This window comes from Amphiura filiformis, chromosome 10, assembly GCF_039555335.1.
Source record: "Amphiura filiformis chromosome 10, Afil_fr2py, whole genome shotgun sequence".
NCBI classification, from domain to species: domain Eukaryota; kingdom Metazoa; phylum Echinodermata; class Ophiuroidea; order Amphilepidida; family Amphiuridae; genus Amphiura; species Amphiura filiformis.
In genome coordinates this window covers 65,599,062-65,620,905 of record NC_092637.1, presented here as the reverse complement: position 1 = coordinate 65,620,905, position 21,844 = coordinate 65,599,062, and the positions used below count along the sequence as shown (strand labels likewise).

Below are 21,844 nucleotides of genomic sequence, written 5' to 3'. Positions count from 1 at the left end.
TAAGTTGACAAGTAAATGGCCTAAAGAGCATTGGACCCTACTGTTACAAGGTAGTTTTGTGGGGAAGGCCAGGGAGATTTATCAGCTCTACCAATAGAGAAGTGTAATAACTGTGATGAAATAAAACGGGCAGTTCTTAAGGCATACGAGCTAGTGCCTGAAGTTTATAGACAAAAGTTCAGAGATTCCATCCAGAAAGCAAGCATATCAAACTCATGTAGAATTTGCTAGAGTGTGGGAGCACGTGTGGCCGAGTGGATAAGGCGCACGACTCATAATACATAGGTTGTGAGTTCGAGCCCCGCTCGTGCCAACGTGTTGTGTCCTTGGGCAAGGCAATCTATCCTCATTGCCTACTTGGGGGGATGTGGTTGGGTTGGATTGGATGTTTGTATAATTGTTTGTTTCAATGTTGCAATATTGGCGCTGATTAAGCTGCTGCCTGTAAATTGCATTGTGTCTGTTTGGGTGTGTTTAATGTACAATTCTAGCAATTTGACCTGCAGGTCACGATTTGAGTTTGAAATAAAACCTTAATAATAATAATAAAAGAACAAATGTTTGACAGTTGTCATATGTGACCATCCACATCGAAACGCCCGTAAAGTCGGCCCCTGATCAATTATGTTTTCTTGCGTATTTAGAAAATATATATCATCAGTTATGGTATATCATTTAACTTCAAACAATATCCGGAAGCGGGGTTATGGCTTGTTAAACTTTGCTACTTCAGTAAAAAGGTACATTATTTTGGTGCTACAATATATCTCTTTTTCTACATTGCTGGTATTAAATATCAAATGGTCATAATTGGCGGTCACTTCAAATCATCCCCAAGTCAACGAGGTTCAGGAATGTCCTCTCATTGTTAATTGTTGGCTAACTCACCACTTGAACAGGATTTAGCCAAAGCAAACAAAGACTAAAGCTATTTACTATAAGTATAAGCTTATTATCCTCTTCAACAATAGGATTAAAGATTGGTATTTGACTGGACTGAAATGAGGCACTTGTAGGACATTTATTAGGTACATTATGAATACAAGCTTTATGCATATTTTGGACTGTAACTCGAAATACAATTAGCCGACTTTACGAGCGGTTTGAGATGGATGTTCACATATGTCAAAGATACTTCGAACAATCATAAAAGCCATACTTGCACATTAAAAGGCTTTATATGATTGTTTTTTAGAGAATTTAATGTCCCCTTAATTTATTTTGTTACCTCCAGATTCGGTTCACTGGTTTCCAAAACAACGGCTACGTATATCATGTAATCATATCATAATCTAAACCATTCGAGGTTGTTTGAGAACACTTAAAAATCAGTGAGTATGGATTCGAGTGTTGTATCAGATATAAGATGCCAGTAGGCTTGAATAAGTCCATACCATGTTCCACGTGTAAATTTTGAAAATTTCTTCAAGTTTAACACCAACTGCACATATATCGGTTGGATTTCTTACTCAGTTTTACTTCAACGCAAACTTCTGATTGGCTACTGCACCAATAGCGTCGTGTCGCTTAAGGCTACATGCTCTTTTTGGTTGAAATGTTTGATAATCCCGCCAAAACATTAAAGTAATCTTTTCCAAAACTAAATGTCATAGTCAGGAAACTAATGATGCATCTGGTAGTTTAGATCATAACTTTTATTATACTTAGTTGCAATAATCCCAGATAATTCTTGATTTCTTTTTACAGAGTCTTGAATTGTCGATGTTTTTGATCAAAAAACGTCACTCGGTGTATTTTGAAACTCGAGGCATTAACTCTTCTCAAATTAGCCCCAAGTCATAATTTATTATATGCACGTGTAGCAAACACCAATGGGAATAATTGGACGTTGTTGCGGAGCCTAAATTTGGTTTGATTTTATTTCACAATAATAAAATTGAGAATTTTGACCTGACATTTCCTTTTTGGATTTCCAATTTATATTCATTGATATGTGATATTTTGAATAAATAAAGAGTACGCTTACCTTTCTGTAATACTTTCCGGTATTATTGAGCATCTGCTGATAGCCAACATTAAGCTGAAAACAGTCCCTTCCTATCATTTTTGAACAAAATATGGTTCAAAAGTACGTACACTGCGCGTATATTCCGGCACAGCTAGGTAATGAAGAGAGCTATTTACGGTGGGGTATCTATTGTAAGCTATTAGGGTAGGCCTATAGTATATCTTCCCTTAAGTGACAAGATGTGTCAAGCAGGTGCATACAGAAGGGCGGTATATTCAAACGGTATTGTCTGGATCATTGAGTATCGATTGCGCACGTATACATGGATGTGTGTGATCCTCCCCAGGTTTTGACATGAATTACAAATGACGTCGTGAATGACCCAGCGTTTTCATTTTATTATTACAAAATTAATCGTCGTTTATCACGAGTCCTAAGAGTCGTACCAGTTCAACTCATCAAAATTAATTTGTATTAAATGAAAAAAACAGACAAGTAGAGTCATGTGTCTTTCTATGACTGTATTCCTACCAAAATCGATTCAATACACTAGAAACGTGTTAATATGTATATCTTTGAAAATCGCCGAATGTTAAGCACAGTCACCGTGGCACAATAGGCATTTTTAGCATTCATGGTGCCTTGGCAGTGATTCGAACCCTATTAGTGAAAATTTTAGTATTTTTTATTCTTTTTACTAATGCGCTGTGCCGTTTTTCAAACACGACCCTGAATGAAATTGATGGGCAAGTACCCTTAAACTCGGGACATATGTATCAATGGGCGATCAAAGGAAGGACGTGTCTAAGCGACTGCTCACATTTGTTTCATCAAGTGGGCAATTGGCCCCACTTCAAGACAAAATACTCCATTTTAGGCGTTCGTTTGAATAAACATGAATGGACTCGTAAGGCGATAACCTCCTCAGCAGGGATTACGTCGGGACCCTGCGCGAATCTCCTTATCGTTATATTTTTAAACTCGATATGTTTCGATTAAACATGTGTAAATATTATGTTGATAGTTGGCCTATTATTATTTCGTCGGACGCATCACATACTGGTCTATCTCGAAAAACACGCATTTCGAGAAAATCGCAATTGAAAATCTTCGTATTAAGTTAACCTTTCTATAATTTAATTAGACTTTGGATTTTAATGAAAGTGGTTTTAAATTTAAGCATATACTTAACAACTTTATTTAAGTGGAATCTTGAATTATATTTATGTATGCAGTATTGCATAAAACTACACTAAAGTTGTAGTTCTGTATGTGAAATAGTTAATTTCCCGATATCGTATTTAAAGTGCGTTTCATACTGGTCTATCTTGGGGGCTATCTCGATTTCGCGAACAATGATGTGACTTTAGACGCACCACATACTGGTCTATCTCGAGATAGACCAGTATGTAATGCACTTTCAATACGATATCGGGAAATTAACGATTTCACATACAGAACTACAACTTCAGTGAAGTTTTAAGCAATATTACATACGTAAATATACTTAAAGATTCCACTTAAATAAATCTGTTAAGTATATGATTTAATTTAAAACCACTTTCATGAAAATCCATAGTCTAATTAAATTATAGAAAGGTAAACTTAATAGGAAGATTTTCAATTGCGATTTTCTAGAAATGTGTGTTTTTTTCGAGATAGATCAGTATGTGAAAATACGTATTTTGAAAAAATCATAGATAGTTTAAATTAAACATTTTATAACTAATTATATAGGAAAAATTGAGGTCTGTAATTTGTTGTATTGGAAGAGCTCCGTAAAAAAGAACTATATACCAATTTTCTCAAAAAAGTCAAAAATTCAAGATAGACCAATATGTGATGAACCCGACGATTTAAAGGGCTTGTATGTTACCGAATGGAAGTTAACACCATTGAAAGAAAATAATTATTATATTACAAGTTGACACTTGTTGCAATTTTTTTATTCGTATGTTTCTTTAAAAAGACCAACTGTGTTGGTAAAATACAAACGTATGGAGGGAGCGTGACCAAACTGGCTGCGGAGGAGACTACAACTTACAAGAACGAAGTCAGTCGACAAAACTACTTATAGCTGCGTAGCAACTAAATCCTGCTATTAGAGAGCTTGCGAAATGGAGTTACTTTAACTTTAACTTTAACGTCTAGAGGATTATAGAGGATTATGTATTCAAAACCACTCTGCCATTAAAGCCGCTTGAAGTTAAAGTTAACGCCAGAATCTATAGTGTGCCGTAAATTATGATGAAAATGCGTCATAATTAAAACAATGGTTTGCATATTTCCTCATAGACTACATAATTACCACTTATGTATTGTCTAGTTAATAGACCAATTATTGGAAATCTAATTTGGTTTGGGTAAAAACATGCCACATGATGCTAAAATTACTGATTGAATTAGATCAAAATAAATTTTGTTCCAAACGTCACACTTGATATATACATTTGTGTGTGCTCATGACGTACACCAAATCAGCTTGCGGAACCAAGTTTTTGGCTTGACTTCAACGCCAAGGGGATTAAGTTCCAGTAAAATGGACTGATTTTACGTGACCCAGCAGTGTTGCGTGTCTTATAATTACACCTCTATATAACCAAATATGTTTGTACTGTTCAGGTATTTTATTTAATTATCATTTTATTCATTTAGGCCCACATTATGTACCCCAATTCAGCAGAAAGCTGGTCTAACATGTGCCACGCTATTATACGCATATTATAGGCTTATGGGTATTGTATGTCAACCAAATTATTCATTATTAAAAGAGGAGGCCTATTTGTTACAAAAAAAATAAGAATGTCAGAAAAGGAGCATCCAGAAATATGTTGGTTGAAATTCAAAATTCTGGGAGTTTTAAAGAACAAAATGAGGATCATTCGGGGAGATATATTTAATTCGATCAGAATGCAAAGAGGAGTCCTTGCCCTCCTAAAAGAAAACTCCTGCCAACGCCACTGGGGAGTGGGAAAGTGAGGATATATGAATAGATGGAGGGAGGGGATGATATGGAGAGGTGGTGATGGTGGTGGGGGGGTGGCTAGGGAGAGCAAACAGATAAAATGGGTTTGTGTCCTGATGGAAATATAAAATTGACAAAGCTGACGTTTACTGGAATAATAATTGAGCTTTTATTATAATAATCCGGGACAATAATATAGGCATATCACAAGAATATTTAATTGAAACATGTTTAGAAGTATAATATTAGCGTATAGCTCATAACATAGGCCTAATTCCCATTGCATTGGTCATCGCCAAGAGATGTAATCCATGTTTATTCAAACTAAGCGCCTATTGTAATAAGTGTTACCAACAAACCACTTCAGCAAACAAAAGGGAGAAATTTGATGCAGTCGCTTTTACATACCCTTCTTTTGATCACCCATTGATACACTTCCCTAGTTTAAACAACAAGACGCTGTTGGTACAGAAACCAATCTGACGTTCGCGTTGAAGTGAAGTTGAGCAAGAAATCGAATCGATATTTTTGAAGTTGCCGTTAAAGTTCCAGTAACTTCTTTCCGCAAGCTCTCTAATGTTATACACTCCACTGCCTTCTGTCGAAACAGTATGCTAGCAGCTCAAGTTTGCCAATTTGCGAATATAAAATTTCCGTGATCTAAAAATGGCGGCCAATTTGAACTTGACCCGACTAGGTTTTTTGCGGAATATCAATTTTAACCGACTTATTTTCTTAACAAAGCATTTAAACAGAAGTGACATATAACACTTATAAAAGCTGTATCTTTAAAAGGAAATTGCTCTGATGCTAAAATTTCGGCAAGGAAATTCAGGTGAAATAAAGAAAATATATTTCTGATTGATTTTGTGTGCTATTTGAGCGTTAAATGTTTCAAAATGCCAAAATGAACAAAATGCGAATAACTATGATGTCATCAACATAACAGTAATATTCATGAGGAGTAATTATTGCTTCCTCAAGAAAAAAATGGTTAACAAATAGTTGGATTAGCATCGCACGACCTTCTAGTAACTGTATCTAAAAATTTTTGAAAGATACCTGTATATTTTTACCGGAAACGAGCTTTTTCTATGGTTACTGACCAGCTCATTAGCGCGGTTCATCAGACATCTTTACCGCGGGATTACTGCCCTCTGTTGTTGACAGGGCTCCGAACTCTTATCAAGGCGATATGAGAATTGTAGGGCCGTGGTAAGTGCTTGGTTTGGCATAGAGAGACTGACCCATAACATAAAATAATAATAATAATAATAATAATAATTAAAAAAAACACGTAAAACACAATTATTATCTGTAGGTTGCATTAAAGTTTAATTGTTTTCACTATTTCATTACAGCTCATCTGGTCTGATACCTCTTAATACAATGAATCAGAGTCGACATACTGGTGCGAGGCGGCTGTTCTTCTTGGCTTTATTTTGCCTGGTCACTCTGGCTTGCCTCATGTTTACATCCACGGTAAGAGTAAACGCTATTAAAATAATCATAATGCTGAAACGGAAATTAGCGATCATGTCATTTTTTTTTCACTTGAAACATATCATAAGTTTATTAAATTAAAAGTTAACCACAAATACATTTTGACCTCAGTGTAACCTTGTAGTCCAAGTAATGTGCCCCCAAAATAACCCATAATGCTTGTTGAAAGTTTATATGTTTTGTCCTTAGACATTGATTTTCACTTGTTCTGCTATTTATCTTTATTGAATTGTACATGGCATATTCTGGAAAATGCTGCTAAACAATCATACATAATATAAACTACTAAGTTTTTAGAAAATTAAGTGGTAAAATCTGTATTATATAAAAAACTTTTACTAACATTAGAGAGGCATATTGGAAAAAAACCTCGAATTAATTATATCTAATGAGCGAGCACCTTGCCACTTGTTCTCGCAGCATAAAGACATAGATTAGCTTATTTGCTTTGAACACCAAGCATGTTCAATAGGAGATATTATCAGACAAATTCGGCAAAAGCATGTCACCAAAAGACTACTCAGTTGTAAACGTTAAAGTAAGTATAGGCCTATTCAGCAAAAAAAATGAAAAAAAAATGGTGGTGGTTATTGAATGCAAAATGGTGGGGGGGGATGTGGAGTCCCATGTACTCGATCCCACCCAAGCGAGAAAAGATCCGAACTTAACACCAAAAGATCTATTTTATAACGTTTTTGTTCAGAGTCCGAATCAATATTTTCAAGGAAATTTTCAAGGGGGGGGTCGTATAACGCTTCATCGCCGAAGCTTAAGGGGACATAAAGTTATTGTCATTTCCAGTAGAAGTTCGTGGGTAGAGATCTAATGGCACTCAGCTAAACCAGCCTTATCTAGCATGCATATAGTTTCCATAATTGCATAATCTAACCCCCATAGGAATCAGTTGGCCGGCAGTATTCTCCAATTAAATCAAGAGAAAAAAAAAACATTTTTTTTAATGAAATACGGGGTTTTGACCAGTTCAATATGATTCAAAAACACAACTGGGGAAATGTAGAAAAGAAGAAGAAGAAAAATTCATGAGAGAAGGCTTGGGTGGGGTTCGAACCAAGACGCATGCAATATACGCGTGATATAAAAATTATGTTACAGCGCGCTAACCGATTGCGCCACGCAGGCAAGATGTATATTTGAGGTAAAAAGACAAACTTAATGAACAAAAAGTCGAAATTGTTTATAAAACTAATTTATATCTCTCATCTGTGTTTTATTTGCATGATTAACAACAGAAATCAAACTAAATCCATATTTAAGCAAACAAAATACAAAACAAATGCAATTTAAAGTCCCACTTTTTTTTTTAAAGTGGGGGTATGGAACAAGACGCCGCCGCGAGGCGTATAAAATAACATTTCTTGAAAACAATGCGCCAAGTTTATGGACGATATATCATGTCCGACTGCCTTAGGATTGTTCAACTGTTATATATTACCCTAAAATGATGTAATACAAATATTTGTCTGGAAATGCAAGCATATTATGCTCATTTTTAGGGTTTTAGAGACCTATAGTGCCGGTCCGTTGGAAGTGAATTTGCCTCCATGTGACTTGATACGAAATCAGACAGTGTCTGACAAGATTTTAATTTTTTCTGTTCTGGTGTGATTTTCTATTTTTTTTTTAAAGCAAATTTCATGGGGGGGGGCAGGGCGGGTGAATGACTAACTCTTTGGCTTTGTCCAATATGATTTCCTAATGATAGCATCAAAGAAACTTATCTTAAACGCATGGTATTGGCTGAAAAATTAAACAAATGTACTAATTTTCAACATTTCTACTTAAAGCCAGGGGGGGGTGTTTTGCCACATGAATATTATAGGCCTACTAATAAAACGCAGATATTTTTCCACAGAAATTACTTGACCAGAATCTATTTTCTACAATGCTAAAAACTTGCGGCTTGGGGGGGTGGGTGGTGTAGAACATGGATTTTGTTCATTTTTTAATTTTTATCTCATTTCCTGTTGTATATACCAATACGCGCGAGATTTAAACATTCTAATAATAGGCCTATTCACCAAAGGCAGTGATGCTCACAACTCTATTGTAATATATAACTCTTGGTTTTCTCCAGGATCACTTTGTAATGGCCAATCGAATTCTATTGAACAGAAAGTCTGTGTATTTATTACGTAACTTAATCTAAAGTAAATAAACAGACAAATCAAAGTCTCTAATCGAATTCTATTGAACAGAAAGTCTGTGTATTTATTACGTAACTTAATCTAAAGTAAATAAACAGACAAAACAAAGTCTCCGCCAATCGAATTCTATTGAACAGAAAGTCTGTGTATTTATTACGTAACTTAATCTAAAGTAAATAAACAGACAAATCAAAGTCTCTCCATTAGAGAGGCATATTGGAAAAAACCTCGAATTAATTATATCTAATGAGCGAGCACCTTGCCACTAGTTCTCGCAGCATAAAGACATAGATTAGCTTATTTGCTTTGAACACCAAGCATGTTCAATAGGAGATATTATCAGACAAATTCGGCAAAAGCATGTCACCAAAAGACTACTCAGTTGTAAACGTTAAAGTAAGTATAGGCCTATTCAGCAAAAAAAATGAAAAAAAATGGTGGTGGTTATTGAATGCAAAATGGTGGGGGGGGGGGATGTGTGGAGTCCCATGTACTCGATCCCACCCAAGCGAGAAAAGATCCGAACTTAACACCAAAAGATCTATTTTATAACGTTTTTGTTCAGAGTCCGAATCAATATTTTCAAGGGGGGGTCGTATAACGCTTCGTCGCCGAAGCTTAAGGGGACATAAAGTTATTGCCATTTCCAGTAGAAGTTCGTGGGTAGAGATCTAATGGCACTCAGCTAAACCAGCCTTATCTAGCATGCATATAGTTTCCATAATTGCATAATCTAACCCCCCAGCCCCCCCCCCCTCCCCATAGGAATCAGTTGGCCGGCAGTATTCTCCAATTAAATCAAGAGAAAAAACAAACATTTTTTTTAATGAAATACGGGGTTTTGACCAGTTCAATATGATTCAAAAACACAACTGGGGAAATGTAGAAAAGAAGAAGAAGAAAAAAAAATTCATGAGAGAAGGCTTGGGTGGGGTTCGAACCAAGACGCATGCAATATACGCGTGATATAAAAATTATGTTACAGCGCGCTAACCGATTGCGCCACGCAGGCAAGATGTATATTTGAGGTAAAAAGACAAACTTAATGAACAAAAAGTCGAAATTGTTTATAAAACTAATTTATATCTCTCATCTGTGTTTTATTTGCATGATTAACAACAGAAATCAAACTAAATCCATATTTAAGCAAACAAAATACAAAACAAATGCAATTTAAAGTCCCACTTTTTTTTTTAAAGTGGGGGGGGGGGTGTATGGAACAAGACGCCGCCGCGAGGCGTATAAAATAACATTTCTTACAATGCGCCAAGTTTATGGACGATATATCATGTCCGACTGCCTTAGGATTGTTCAACTTTTATATATTACCCTAAAATGATGTAATACAAATATTTGTCTGGAAATGCAAGCATATTATGCTCATTTTTAGGGTTTTAGAGACCTATAGTGCCGGTCCGTTGGAAGTGAATTTGCCTCCATGTGACTTGATACGAAATCAGACAGTGTCTGACAAGATTTTAATTTTTTCTGTTCTGGTGTGATTTTCTATTTTTTTAAAGCAAATTTCATGGGGGGGGGCAGGGCTGGTGAATGACTAACTCTTTGGCTTTGTCCAATATGATTTCCTAATGATAGCATCAAAGAAACTTATCTTAAACGCATGGTATTGGCTGAAAAATTAAACAAATGTACTAATTTTCAACATTTCTACTTAAAGCCAGAGGGGGGGGGGGGGTGTTTTGCCACATGAATATTATAGGCCTACTAATAAAACGCAGATATTTTTCCACAGAAATTACTTGACCAGAATCTATTTTCTACAATACTAAAAACTTGCGGCTTGGGGGGTGGGTGGGGTAGAACATGGATTTTGTTCATTTTTATCTCATTTCCTGTTGTATATACCAATACGCGCGAGATTTAAACATTCTAATAATAGGCCTATTCACCAAAGGCAGTGATGCTCACAACTCTATTGTAATATATAACTCTTGGTTTTCTCCAGGATCACTTTGTAATGAACTAGTGAAACACAAAAATGCTTCTCCCGTAAATTGGAGAAAAATGCACTTACATTATAATTAAAGACAGAGATAAAAAGAATTTATCGCGTCTGATGTCACTGTCAATTACGATCCTTGATTGGTTTACACAGGTTAATAGCGCGTAATAATTTATTCTATCATTTCTATCCCTGTTTGTCTTTCTGTTCATAGACCATTCACGTATTGTGTATTGGCTTAAAAGAGCATACAGCAGTACTCGCCGTACGCCAGAGTTTCTAGAATGCTGCTAAAATAAGAAAATTGATAATGCTAATTTATTGCACATTCTAGGGAAGCGTGGATACCTCTTTGAAATCGCCGAGTGGGAGGGTTTTCAATGAAATATTTTTGTGTGTGTTAAAACTGAAGCATCCTATGTATAAAAGAATATATGAATATTAACTGCACATCACATATAACGATTCGTGATACTCAATCGTGCTAAAATGTATGTGGTTTAGGAGACAGAGAATTTTATTTCAATTTTATATACGCTAAAATATTTTCTGAATTTAGTCAAAATTAACACTCAATTGATTTTATGTAAATTTTACGTAGGTCCCGACTAAAGATTACTGTTTTGTCTTTATTCTGATGGGAATCTAATCTCCAATATCTGGAAGAAACTTTTGGGGACCTGCGTGGAATTATCCTATAAATTGCAATTATCCAGACCGTGTATACACGAAAAATGGCAGGGCATCATGCAGTTATTGTTAACTACATGTATGCACACAACACAGGGCACTCACAATAGGCAATTGAACCCTACTGGTAGCGCCGTGTTGTAGCTATTGAGGACGAACTAGTTAGTATCATATATCAAAAAGTATAAAAGCTATGATTTTAGTACTTTTTCTCTGTTTCAAATACTTATTCTTTTGCAAATATCTGAATCTTCAACCCGGTACAAGCTTTAATAACGGGGGAACATACATTTTTATTTAAAAGAAATCCTACCATCTATCCAAACTCGCCGTGTTATTCCAATGCACATTTTACTTCACCGGGCAGCCATTTTTTGATCGTATTTTGAATATTGGCGTCATAAAACCGTCATAGGTACAAATGTAGTACTTTCTGTCAATCAATAATAGCTTATTCTCTACATGTCAATCTTTAAATAATTGGCATAGTTCTTATAATAACGGTACTCCGCCTTGATGAGTAAATGACAGCAAATAGCTGCAAACCAGTGAAAGATATCCCAAAACTCGATCAGTGGGGCTCCGTTCGTACATGTCAATAGAGTCATTATCGATTGGATTAGTCGTCCGTAGCGGACAATTCGGTCGCTCATTGGATCAATATTATCAGGTGGTAATAAATTTGCATTGGACAATAGATTACTATATAATGGTTCAGTACTGCATATATCGGTTTAATCTTCAATAAGCGGGTTTATGGCTGGAAAGGTCACGGTGAATTCGCCGTGGACGTAAGTGCACTATGGTTCCATGAACCACATGTATATACCCGGTATAGAGTATAGCACGTGTAGCCGGAGCGGCCCAGCGAGTTCAAATCAATAATGTATTGTGCATGTGTCGCTGCCCATTTATTGTTGGATTTCTGTATGTAAAAGACGCAGTTATTAATACACATTAATGTTTTTAAACAAATAAAATTTCAAAATATGGTACGTTTTCTGTCTTTGCTTGTCACATGGTATGTTGAAGTAATGATTATATGTTTAAATGTTCACGAGGACACGACAAGTCCTTGTGGCCGAGCGGTCTAAGGCGCTGGTGATTTGTCGATACTGCATAGGCCTACATAACTGAGGCGCAGTGCAGCGTGGGTTCGAGCCCCGTCGGCGCCTCTGTCGATCTAAACTTTTTTTTAAAATTTCATATTATGTTAGGGAAATGTGGCTGGGAGAATGAATGTATGGCGAAGAATGGTGTGAAAAGAGCATATTCACAACTTGTATCTTCATCGATCCAGAGCAAAATGTACAGAAATCATTGCTAATAGAGTACAAGGTTGCCAACACTGCGGTTAAAGCGCCAAATCGTGCTAGTTCAGTTTATAACACAAGATCGTTTATTAATACCACGGCTTCCTACTTTTCATAAGTCATGAATAGTTAACTTGAGATCCCTGTTTTGGATTTTGTTTGAAAGAATATTTTCTTTACGAGTTGATGGATCAACAAACATCAATAAGTAGTTGGATGGGTTATCAGTGCCTGAAGTGGGTTGAATCATGAACCATCTAGTCGGTGCTATTAAGGGGAAGGGCAACACTCTTAAGTGATGTTCTAAAGTATATATGCTAGGACACCCATCCATCTTTGGTCAACCCCCCCCAATCCAAAAACGGCTTGACCAATTATCTTGTTTTAAAGTTTGGAACATAGGCTGACTAGTTATGCATCAAGTGAACGGTGTTTTCTTCACTGAGAAATACAACCATTTATAACATTTTCGGCCAAAAAAAAAGCTGCACTTTTCAGACCTCTTTCATTTGAATACAATTAATCAATTAAAATAACTTAACTTAAGATGTTAATGTTTTATGGTTCAGTGAGTAATCATATAGCCATTTGTGAAATGTTATTCATCAACAAAAGTTGCACTTTTGTAAATTGGCTTTGTGTATGCATTAAAATGCGTAAATTTAACAAGTTTTTTATTCTAATTTAATTTATTGGGAAGGAACAACTCTAACTTCAATGATAAATCTTGTGTTCATTGATTAATTTAACCAATGGACCAACAGATTCCTGGTTAGATCTTTTATGCTGGCCCTATGTACACTTGTTTTATTTGTCATTCCTTGAATGGTTCAGAAACATTTATATGGGTGGCCTTTATCAAGACTCAACTTGTTACAAGCGGACAAGTGAGGGACCACATCACCTTAAAGGACTTTGCAACAAATCCTTCAGCATGTGGGGAACCAGCTTGACCAACAGCAGAGCAGATGGATGCTTGGAAGCCATTTCACATGAAGGAAGGCCTATTCATTATTGAAAGACATTAATTGCAATTCTGGGTAAAAACCACATGTGCCTGCTAACGGTCAAAAAAAATTTATTGCATGAGGTGAAAGGGCTTTGGTAGTAGGTTACAAAAAGTCACATCAAAAAATCCTCCGGAGCTTGTTGCCATAGCAACGGCAGTTTTATGATTTTCGTGATTTTTGCTTATTTTGGGGTGAAAATAAGGGAAAATATGTACTTTTCTGAATTGCTCCTGACTTTGACTGTGGGGTCACATTAAAAAGTAACCTTACCACCATAAAGTATTGTCTTTGTGCTTTCCCCAGATGAAAAAAATATTTCAATAATATTTCCCCATGTGCAATTTTAGGGCTGGGCAACATTGCCAATTTAGCACTTTTGAAAAAATGCAATTTTTACCCTATCTTTGAAGTCTAAAAACTAATTTTGCTTGAGAACCCAGAATTATTTCCTCTTTGTTGGTACTTGGGCAGACAATGCCCCTTCCAAATTTGGTAAAAAATCTCTGGGGCTATTTGACCTGTAAAGCCAGTGTTGCCAGAAAGTTTGATAATTTTCAAAAAATGTATTTTTCAAAATAATGCATTTTCTACATATTTACTCATGTAACCTTTAATACCACCAACTTAATTGAAATATTTGCACACTTTGCATACATGATTAGACACACACTGCAACGGAAGCAACACTTTGAGGCTGGGTTCAAGTCCTGTCCTGCAAAAACCGGTATTGCCAGAAAATCATATTTTATTAATCCAAATTTCCAATTTGTGCATTTTACAATTATTTATTCAATTAATTTTATAGTATCAATGTTAGTTGAATATAATGTGCATTTAAACATCATCTGATACAATACAGTTTCAGACACATGGGCGAGTTTTCGACAGGTGATGGCTTAGTAAGCCTTAGGCTTTGGCGACCTAGAGGATACTAAGCCTACTTTTGACCCACAATAGTAATTTTTACATAGAATTTTTTTTGGAAAATGATATATGCACCTTAAAAAATGTATCAGCTTACTAAGATGGACGTTTTGATCAAAAAAAAGTAAATCACAATATTTTTCTGTGACCTATTGTTACCTATGACCTCTTGGAATTCATAAGTAGGCCTAAAATGCAGGTTTTTTAATGATTTTGGTCATTTTGGGCAAAAATGGACTCTTTTTAACCACCATCACAAACAGGTTTTGAAACTTAGGCAATGATGGTATTGCCAGATTATATGACAATTAATTTACCCACAGGCTTACCCGTAATTTTTGAGTTCGTCAAACATGCGTGCATTTGTTTGAAAATGTAGCCATGTAAAATTAATGATACGCACACTAATATAAATTTCAAACTCCCATGGGGGCATCAATATTGACATTTGCATTGTTTGACACCCTTATTGAATTTCTCTCCTAAATTAAGACATCCGTTCTGATACCATCAATTTGACTTCTACTTTTACGTTGATACAGGACCTGTTGAAGATATACTTGTCCAGGGTGGAAAGGTAACATCACATCGAAACAACCGTGCAGACAATATTTACCATGTTTACAATGCAAATAATAATCCAACTGGTGAAGAAGCTAGTGGGTCATGATAGGCTGTTGCAATTAAAACACTCCCTATTTTCCCGATTTCCCCTTGTTTTTAACACAATCCTCAAGATAATTTTCTATCTGTATGTGTAGGCCTATATGCTATCAATTTGGTTAAAAATTGCCATTCCATAAGTATCATGGTATGATCATTGGGTGGAAGGGAGAGCAGTTTCATATCCCCGCCAAGACCCCGGCGCAGATTTGGGGGAGGGGCAGTGGGCCCGGCCCCCTCATTCCGGCCGCCCCCCCCCCTTCCAAAAAAAAGGAGAGAAGAGAAGAGAAAGGGAAGGGGAAAAGAGAAGAGAAAAGGAGGAAAGGCGATTATTTTAGGCATTGCTTGAAGGCGGGTCCTCGTCCTAAAAGCATGTGAAAATTACGGCGGGCCCGCCAATATGCATGGCCCGAGTGGGACGGGAGGGCCACTCCATTTCGTACATTTTTCTCTATTTTTTCTCAAATCCCCCCTCTGACTGCCCTGGATCCGCCACTGCCAAGGCCACATCATTTCACATTTCAGGTGGGATAGACCTAAGGGGGGCAGCTATGGCCAGCTATGGCTGCCATTGAGGTGTAGGAATGCATGAAATTGGATTCATCTACAATATAGCCTCGATTCTTTGTTAGCCTTGTGTGCCATGTTTCGCTAAAAATTGTGTAGATGTAGTCTACGAAAGCCTGTTGAGTCAGGTTTAAAACTCATCATTCTCATAATAGATTACACAAAATATCTGATATATTTACAGGCTAGATCACACAAATTATGTCTGGAAAATGTACTTAAACCATTGCTATGACGTCTATTCATTACTGAAGATTATTTTCTACGAATGAACACTTGACACGTTTCTATGCAAGAATCCACAGTTTTAGAGCGTATTGTTAGTATAAAGCAATGGTTTAAATCAGCGAATACACTTGAAACTGTTATTCCTTGATACGAGTTCACTCGGCTATGCCTTGTGGATTCGTAATCAAGAATCAGCAGTTTCGTGTATTCTCATTAACAGGATTATCATAAAGCCTAAAATATTGTTTGATTGGCATAACATTTTAAGCTATTAGGAGAATTCAAAGAGATGCCAGTTTACAAGGAAACGGCCTTTTACGCCCATTTTTGCTAATTTTACTGGGAAATTAGCTCTATTTCACAGAATATTTGCTTAAAATGAGCATTAATGGTCGTTGCCATGGAAACTGCATACTTGTTGAATTCTCTCAATAGCCTAAAATTAAAGAAGCCCTATTTATCAATAAAGTTAAGTGTAATTTAAAACTTTTGTAATGCAAAAAATTGCTAAAAATGGTAAAAAGGGTCCATTTTTACCCAAAATGAACAATATCATTGAAAACCGGCATTTTAGGCCTACTTATGAATTACAAGAGGTCATTTAAGCCAAAATCATAGGTCACTTTTTTGATTTAACATCCATCTTAATAAACTGATACACTTTCCAAGATGCATTTGTCATATTTCAAAAAAATGTCCATGTAAAAATTACTATTTTGGGTCAAAACTAGGCTTTAGCCTATAGTATCCTCAAGGTCGCCTAAGCCTAAGGCTTACTAAGCCACCTGTCGAGAAACTTGCCCATGTGTCTGAACATGTATTGTATCAGATGATGTTTAAATGCACTTTATATTCAACTAACATTGATAGTATAAACTTAACCGAATACATAATATTGTAAAATGCACAAATTGGAAATTTGGATTAATGAAGTAAGATTTTCTGGCAATACCGGTTTTTGCAGGACAGGACTTGTCCCCAGCTGCAAAGTGTTGCTTCCGTTGCAGTGTGTGTCTTATCATGTGTGCAAAGTGTGCAAATATTTCAATTAAGTTGGTGGTATTAAAGGTTGCATGAGTAAACATGTAGAAAAATGCATTATTTCGAAAAATGCATTTTTTGAAAATTATCAAACTTTCTGGCAACACTGGCTTTACAGGTCAAATAGCCCCAGAGATTTTTTACCAAATTTAAAAGGTACCATCAAAGAGGAAATAATTCTGGGTGCTCAAGCAAAATTAGTTTTTAGACTTCAAAGATAGGGTAAAAATTGCATTTTTTCAAAAGTGCTTAACTGGCAATATTGCCAGCCCTAAAATTGCACATGGAGAAATATTATTGAAATATTTTTTGCATCTGGGGAAAGCACAAAGATAATACTTTATGGTGGTAAGGTTGCTTTTTTAATGTGACCTCAAATTTAAAGTCAAAAGCAATTAAGAAAAGTACCTATTTTCCCTTATTTTCACCCCAAAATAAGCAAAAATCACGAAAATCATAAAAACTGCCGTTGCTATGGCAACAAGCTCCGGAGGAATTTTTGATGTGACTTTTTGTAACCTACTACCAAAGCCCTTTCACCTCATGCAATAAAAATTTTTTGACCGTTAGCAGGCACATGTGGTTTTTACCCAGAATTGCAATTAATAAGCTGTATCATTCAATTTAATTTATTCACTGAACCATAAAAACTGTTTTTGAATGTGTGATACCTAAAACAGGAAAGGCTTAAACTTAATTAAATTCAATTATGCTTCTTTTTAATTAAATTACTTACTTAAACGGAAAAATTGTCAAACGCAAATTCAAGCATAAAAAGCCTATGTAGAAAAATGCAACTTTTTTTGGCCGAAAATAGCGTAAATGACTGCATTTTGCAATGAAGATGATATAAAGTAACAACAAAAACCCGCTCACTTGATGCATAACTAATCAGCCTATGTTCCATTCTTTAAAACAAGAGAATTAATCAAGCCGTTTTTGGATTATACTAATATGTCTTAGGGGGGGACTTACTTTTTTGGAACCGTTTACTTACAAACAAACGAAATTGTTTCGAAATATTTTCAATCATCACCGGTTGCCATGGTAACGGCGGTCATCTTGGATTTTTAAGGCATTTGTTGCGCGCAAGTATTTCGCACTTTTTACAACTGTTTAATAGTTGTTCAAATATGGAGCAAACGTCATTAGGGGACGGTCGCTCTTAGAGCGCCAATCCTATTAACACAGAATATCTGATAGGACCAGGCAGAGATTTTCAAGATGATCAAAGATATAGAAAACCATTCACAAGCAAAAATATACTGTATTAATGTATTAATCTTAACAGATATGAAAGAAAAAATGGTTTGTTCCATTTTAGGAGGGGTGTTTTCCTATTTGTCACTTTTTGTGAAAAAAGTGAAAAATGCGTTTTTAACCCACTTTTTGACGCAAAAAATTTAAAATATTTATACCTTTTAAATTTAAAATATTTATACCTTTTAATATTTTTTTATGTTCACATGTAAGCTAGTTTTATGCAAGGCTAATTAGATAAAATAATACAAATCATGGAGAGTATTTTAGTTTATGAAATACAAGACCCGGAAGAGGCCTACTTTTTCCACATTTTAGAATGCAAGTATATTGAGTTTAAATGTTTTCTGAAGTCTTGGTTATGTATTTTTAATAAAAGAAAATTGTTTCACCTTTATAATGTCTAAGATGACAATCATAGGTATTTTGACGCATGGGTTATTCCATTATGATACAGAGGTATCCTTCTAGGACATCTTCAAGTTATAATGGACCCATTACATTGAAAAAAGCAAACACCCCTTTCACATAATGTACTAACCCTTGCTAATATCACATGTTTGTGTCACTATAGTCATGTGGTGTGGAGTGATAAACAAAATCACCATATGCAGTGATTTTGAAGTAGAAGTGTAAGTAACACAAATGCCTAATTTGACTAATTGTTAAATTGGTAAGTAAACATGTAAGTAAAATACTTAAAGAAGTCATCATGATTTTGAATGCAGTTTTGTAAACATCAATAGTGGAGTAAGTTATGACAAAAAATAAAACATAGAAAAGATATGAATGTTTTTTTAAAAGTTTCTTTACATATGTAACATTACATGACAGAAAAAAAAGTGATACACCATTGTGTTATATTTATCCGGAGTTAAACCAGAGTCAATTGTAGGGGGTCTGGTATCTTGCTCGGGGGTGGGGGTGGGGTTTTGGTATGTGATTTTTTCATCACAATTTTAATGAATACTTTAGGGAACCTAATGAAACTTCAAAATGTGAGTAAAAAATGCTGACCCCTCTTTTCCTGGATTTTGCTATATTGTACTCTTCTCTCAAATATGTATTGTTAAGATATTTTCTAAAATTCTTAAACATTGTTTAACCACCAACTCCAGGGTATAAATTACTATCAGTTTCATTATGCGTCGTCCTGTACTAATTATAATACATTCATTTACAATTAAATAGCATTAACTAGCATCACTATTTACTTATATATCATTTTATACATTAAGGTTTACATTGACACTACTCGGCACATAAGAGTCGTTCCACACAAGGTGCGCCCATCACTAAACAACATGACCAGAGCAACACCACAGCTGCTAAGTAACACCACAACTTGCATCGAACATGCCGCGACTAAAACAACTCCAAAGAAACATAACAATGTCACAAACCCAGAGTTATCCAATTACCGATTGATCACACCAGCAGAACGGATAACGAAGGGTTCCTTCATACATGTTGTCATTGAAGCTCGTAGTGAGTCCCAGCAATTGATGCCATCTGGTGGGGATTTCTGGTTTGCTACAATGTCAACTAATGATCCACATCAGGCAAGTACCGCCGGAAGAGTCATTGATCATGAGAATGGCACATACAGTGTGTATTTCTATGCGGCGTGGAATGGCACTGCTGAAATCAACGTTACTCTCGTTCATCCCAGCAAGGCAGTGGAGTGTATGCACGATACGTTGTGGCATATTGGTCCGAAAACATTTTGGAGTGCAACATATAAGAACATGACAACGTTGTCGCAGCTTAAAAAAACAAATAAATTTGATACTTCATGTTGGATAACTAGATCAAACGATACCAATACGTTTTGTGAGTATCCATCGCCAAAAGGTTTAGGAAATTACACATTTGTTTGTGAACCTCCAGAAGATAGAAGATGTCGTCCACTTGATATAATAGCAGTATATGTATCAAAGACGAATGCAATGACAGCAAAATCAGCTGCAGGGTACGAGGTTTACTTTCAAAGGTAAGTAACCTATAAGGTTAAAATTGTTAAAATGAAAAGCCCAAACTGTTGATCTTATTTCTTTAATCTGAAGCAAGAAAACATTTTCCCCACATAAATTCATCTCCTCCCAGTCTCTTCTCCTTCTCCTTTTAATTAATTAACATCGCACATTTCATATCATCTCTTCTCCTCTCTTCCATTCTCACTTGGTCTGTTTAGTTCCTTAATCTCTCCCTCCCACTTCTTCCTCCATGGGAACACGCAGTAGAATATGTTTAACATGCCGTAAAATGGTGGTACAAGGTGGTGTAATATTGTGTATACATAACGCCCACAATACAAGCATCTTTCTCTTACATACATGCTTTATCTAAAATGAAAGCTCTTGCTACTTTACTAAACGTATTTTGTCAAGTAACGTAATATATACTTCAATTATATATTCCCAGCAAGTATTTTAACAAGCGATTGACGAAAGGTCCAAAAACAATCGTTATAAAAGGTATAGTGCAATTTTAATTTTTTTTATAGTTAAAGTGATACGCCCAAATATTATGAAATATTGAATTTAAAAATTCAATTGGTATGCACGTGTTTGTACAATATTTTGAGCTACGAGGGTCATTAAAAAACTACCTCCATCGTCACATCTCTGTTATCTTATGTGCCAGGAAACTGAAATTACTCATGCGTATACTCTTAAATCTTGGCAACAAAATCAAGTTTATTTGATTCAAATGTAATGTTTGGCTATTAAGATGTGTTGGTTAAAGCGAATGAAGATTTGGTACGCCGGAAACAGTCTGAAAAGAAAGGCTAAGTTTGATAAAAATGGTTGCTCACATCTATATATGGAACTCATTACAGACTTCTTTCTAAAAATGATTAAATTGCTTTATGTTTGTTCAAATAATTTAATCAATATCTAATGCGTGCACATAACAGTTGTACTGGGTATCGTATCTTTTGCACAACAAAGCCGATAAATGTTCAGAATAGCCTTTATATTGACCCTTTTCCATGTTGTTGAATTCGATCGGGTGAGCACTTGTTGGTTCTACAACTTTGGCGGAAATTCGTTGCCACACCTGCACGTTCTGGTGTTAAAAGCACGCAATCGGAGCAAAATATGTGATAGTTCCGTATTATGTAGTATAATAGTTTCAAATGTACATTCAGCTTACACTCGCCCCCCATTTTTCAATGTTGGGAGACTGTAATGTAGAAATGATGACGATTTTGTCCAAATCAACATTGCAATAGGGGCGCGGGGCAGGATGTTGGCCAATTAATGATCAGGTGTGGCAACATTTTTCACCAAGGTTGTCTGAGCCGAATGGTAAATATTTCATCTAAATTTCGTTTTTGTCTCATAACTCAAAAACGAAATGTCGTATGAGCTTCATATTGCACACGATTTGGGAGTAGATAATATTCTTTTGAATCATAATAAACTTTTTGAAAAAGAACTAAGTTTATTTAGGGAGTTGTCACTAAAATCACCCTTTATGCTAAATTACACACATTTCGTAATTAGGGCTCTAAACTGCACGATTTCTTGTTAAATATCAGTAACGGAAAATCGTATCAAGTTGCTGCTACACACAG

At 35.6% G+C, this 21,844-nt stretch overlaps 1 protein-coding gene across 1 annotated transcript in view; it reads left to right on the top strand.

The window, feature by feature from the left end:
- LOC140163181 (NXPE family member 4-like) overlaps positions 1-21,844 on the top strand; it is a 74,670-nt gene that overhangs the window by 39,104 nt on the left and 13,722 nt on the right. Inside the window, exons 3-5 of the mRNA XM_072186566.1 lie at positions 6,296-6,416; positions 19,500-20,254; positions 20,686-20,738. Coding sequence (XP_072042667.1) covers positions 6,324-6,416; positions 19,500-20,254; positions 20,686-20,738 — 901 coding nt within the window. The 5' untranslated portion in view covers positions 6,296-6,323. The remainder of the gene's footprint in view (positions 1-6,295; positions 6,417-19,499; positions 20,255-20,685; positions 20,739-21,844) is intronic.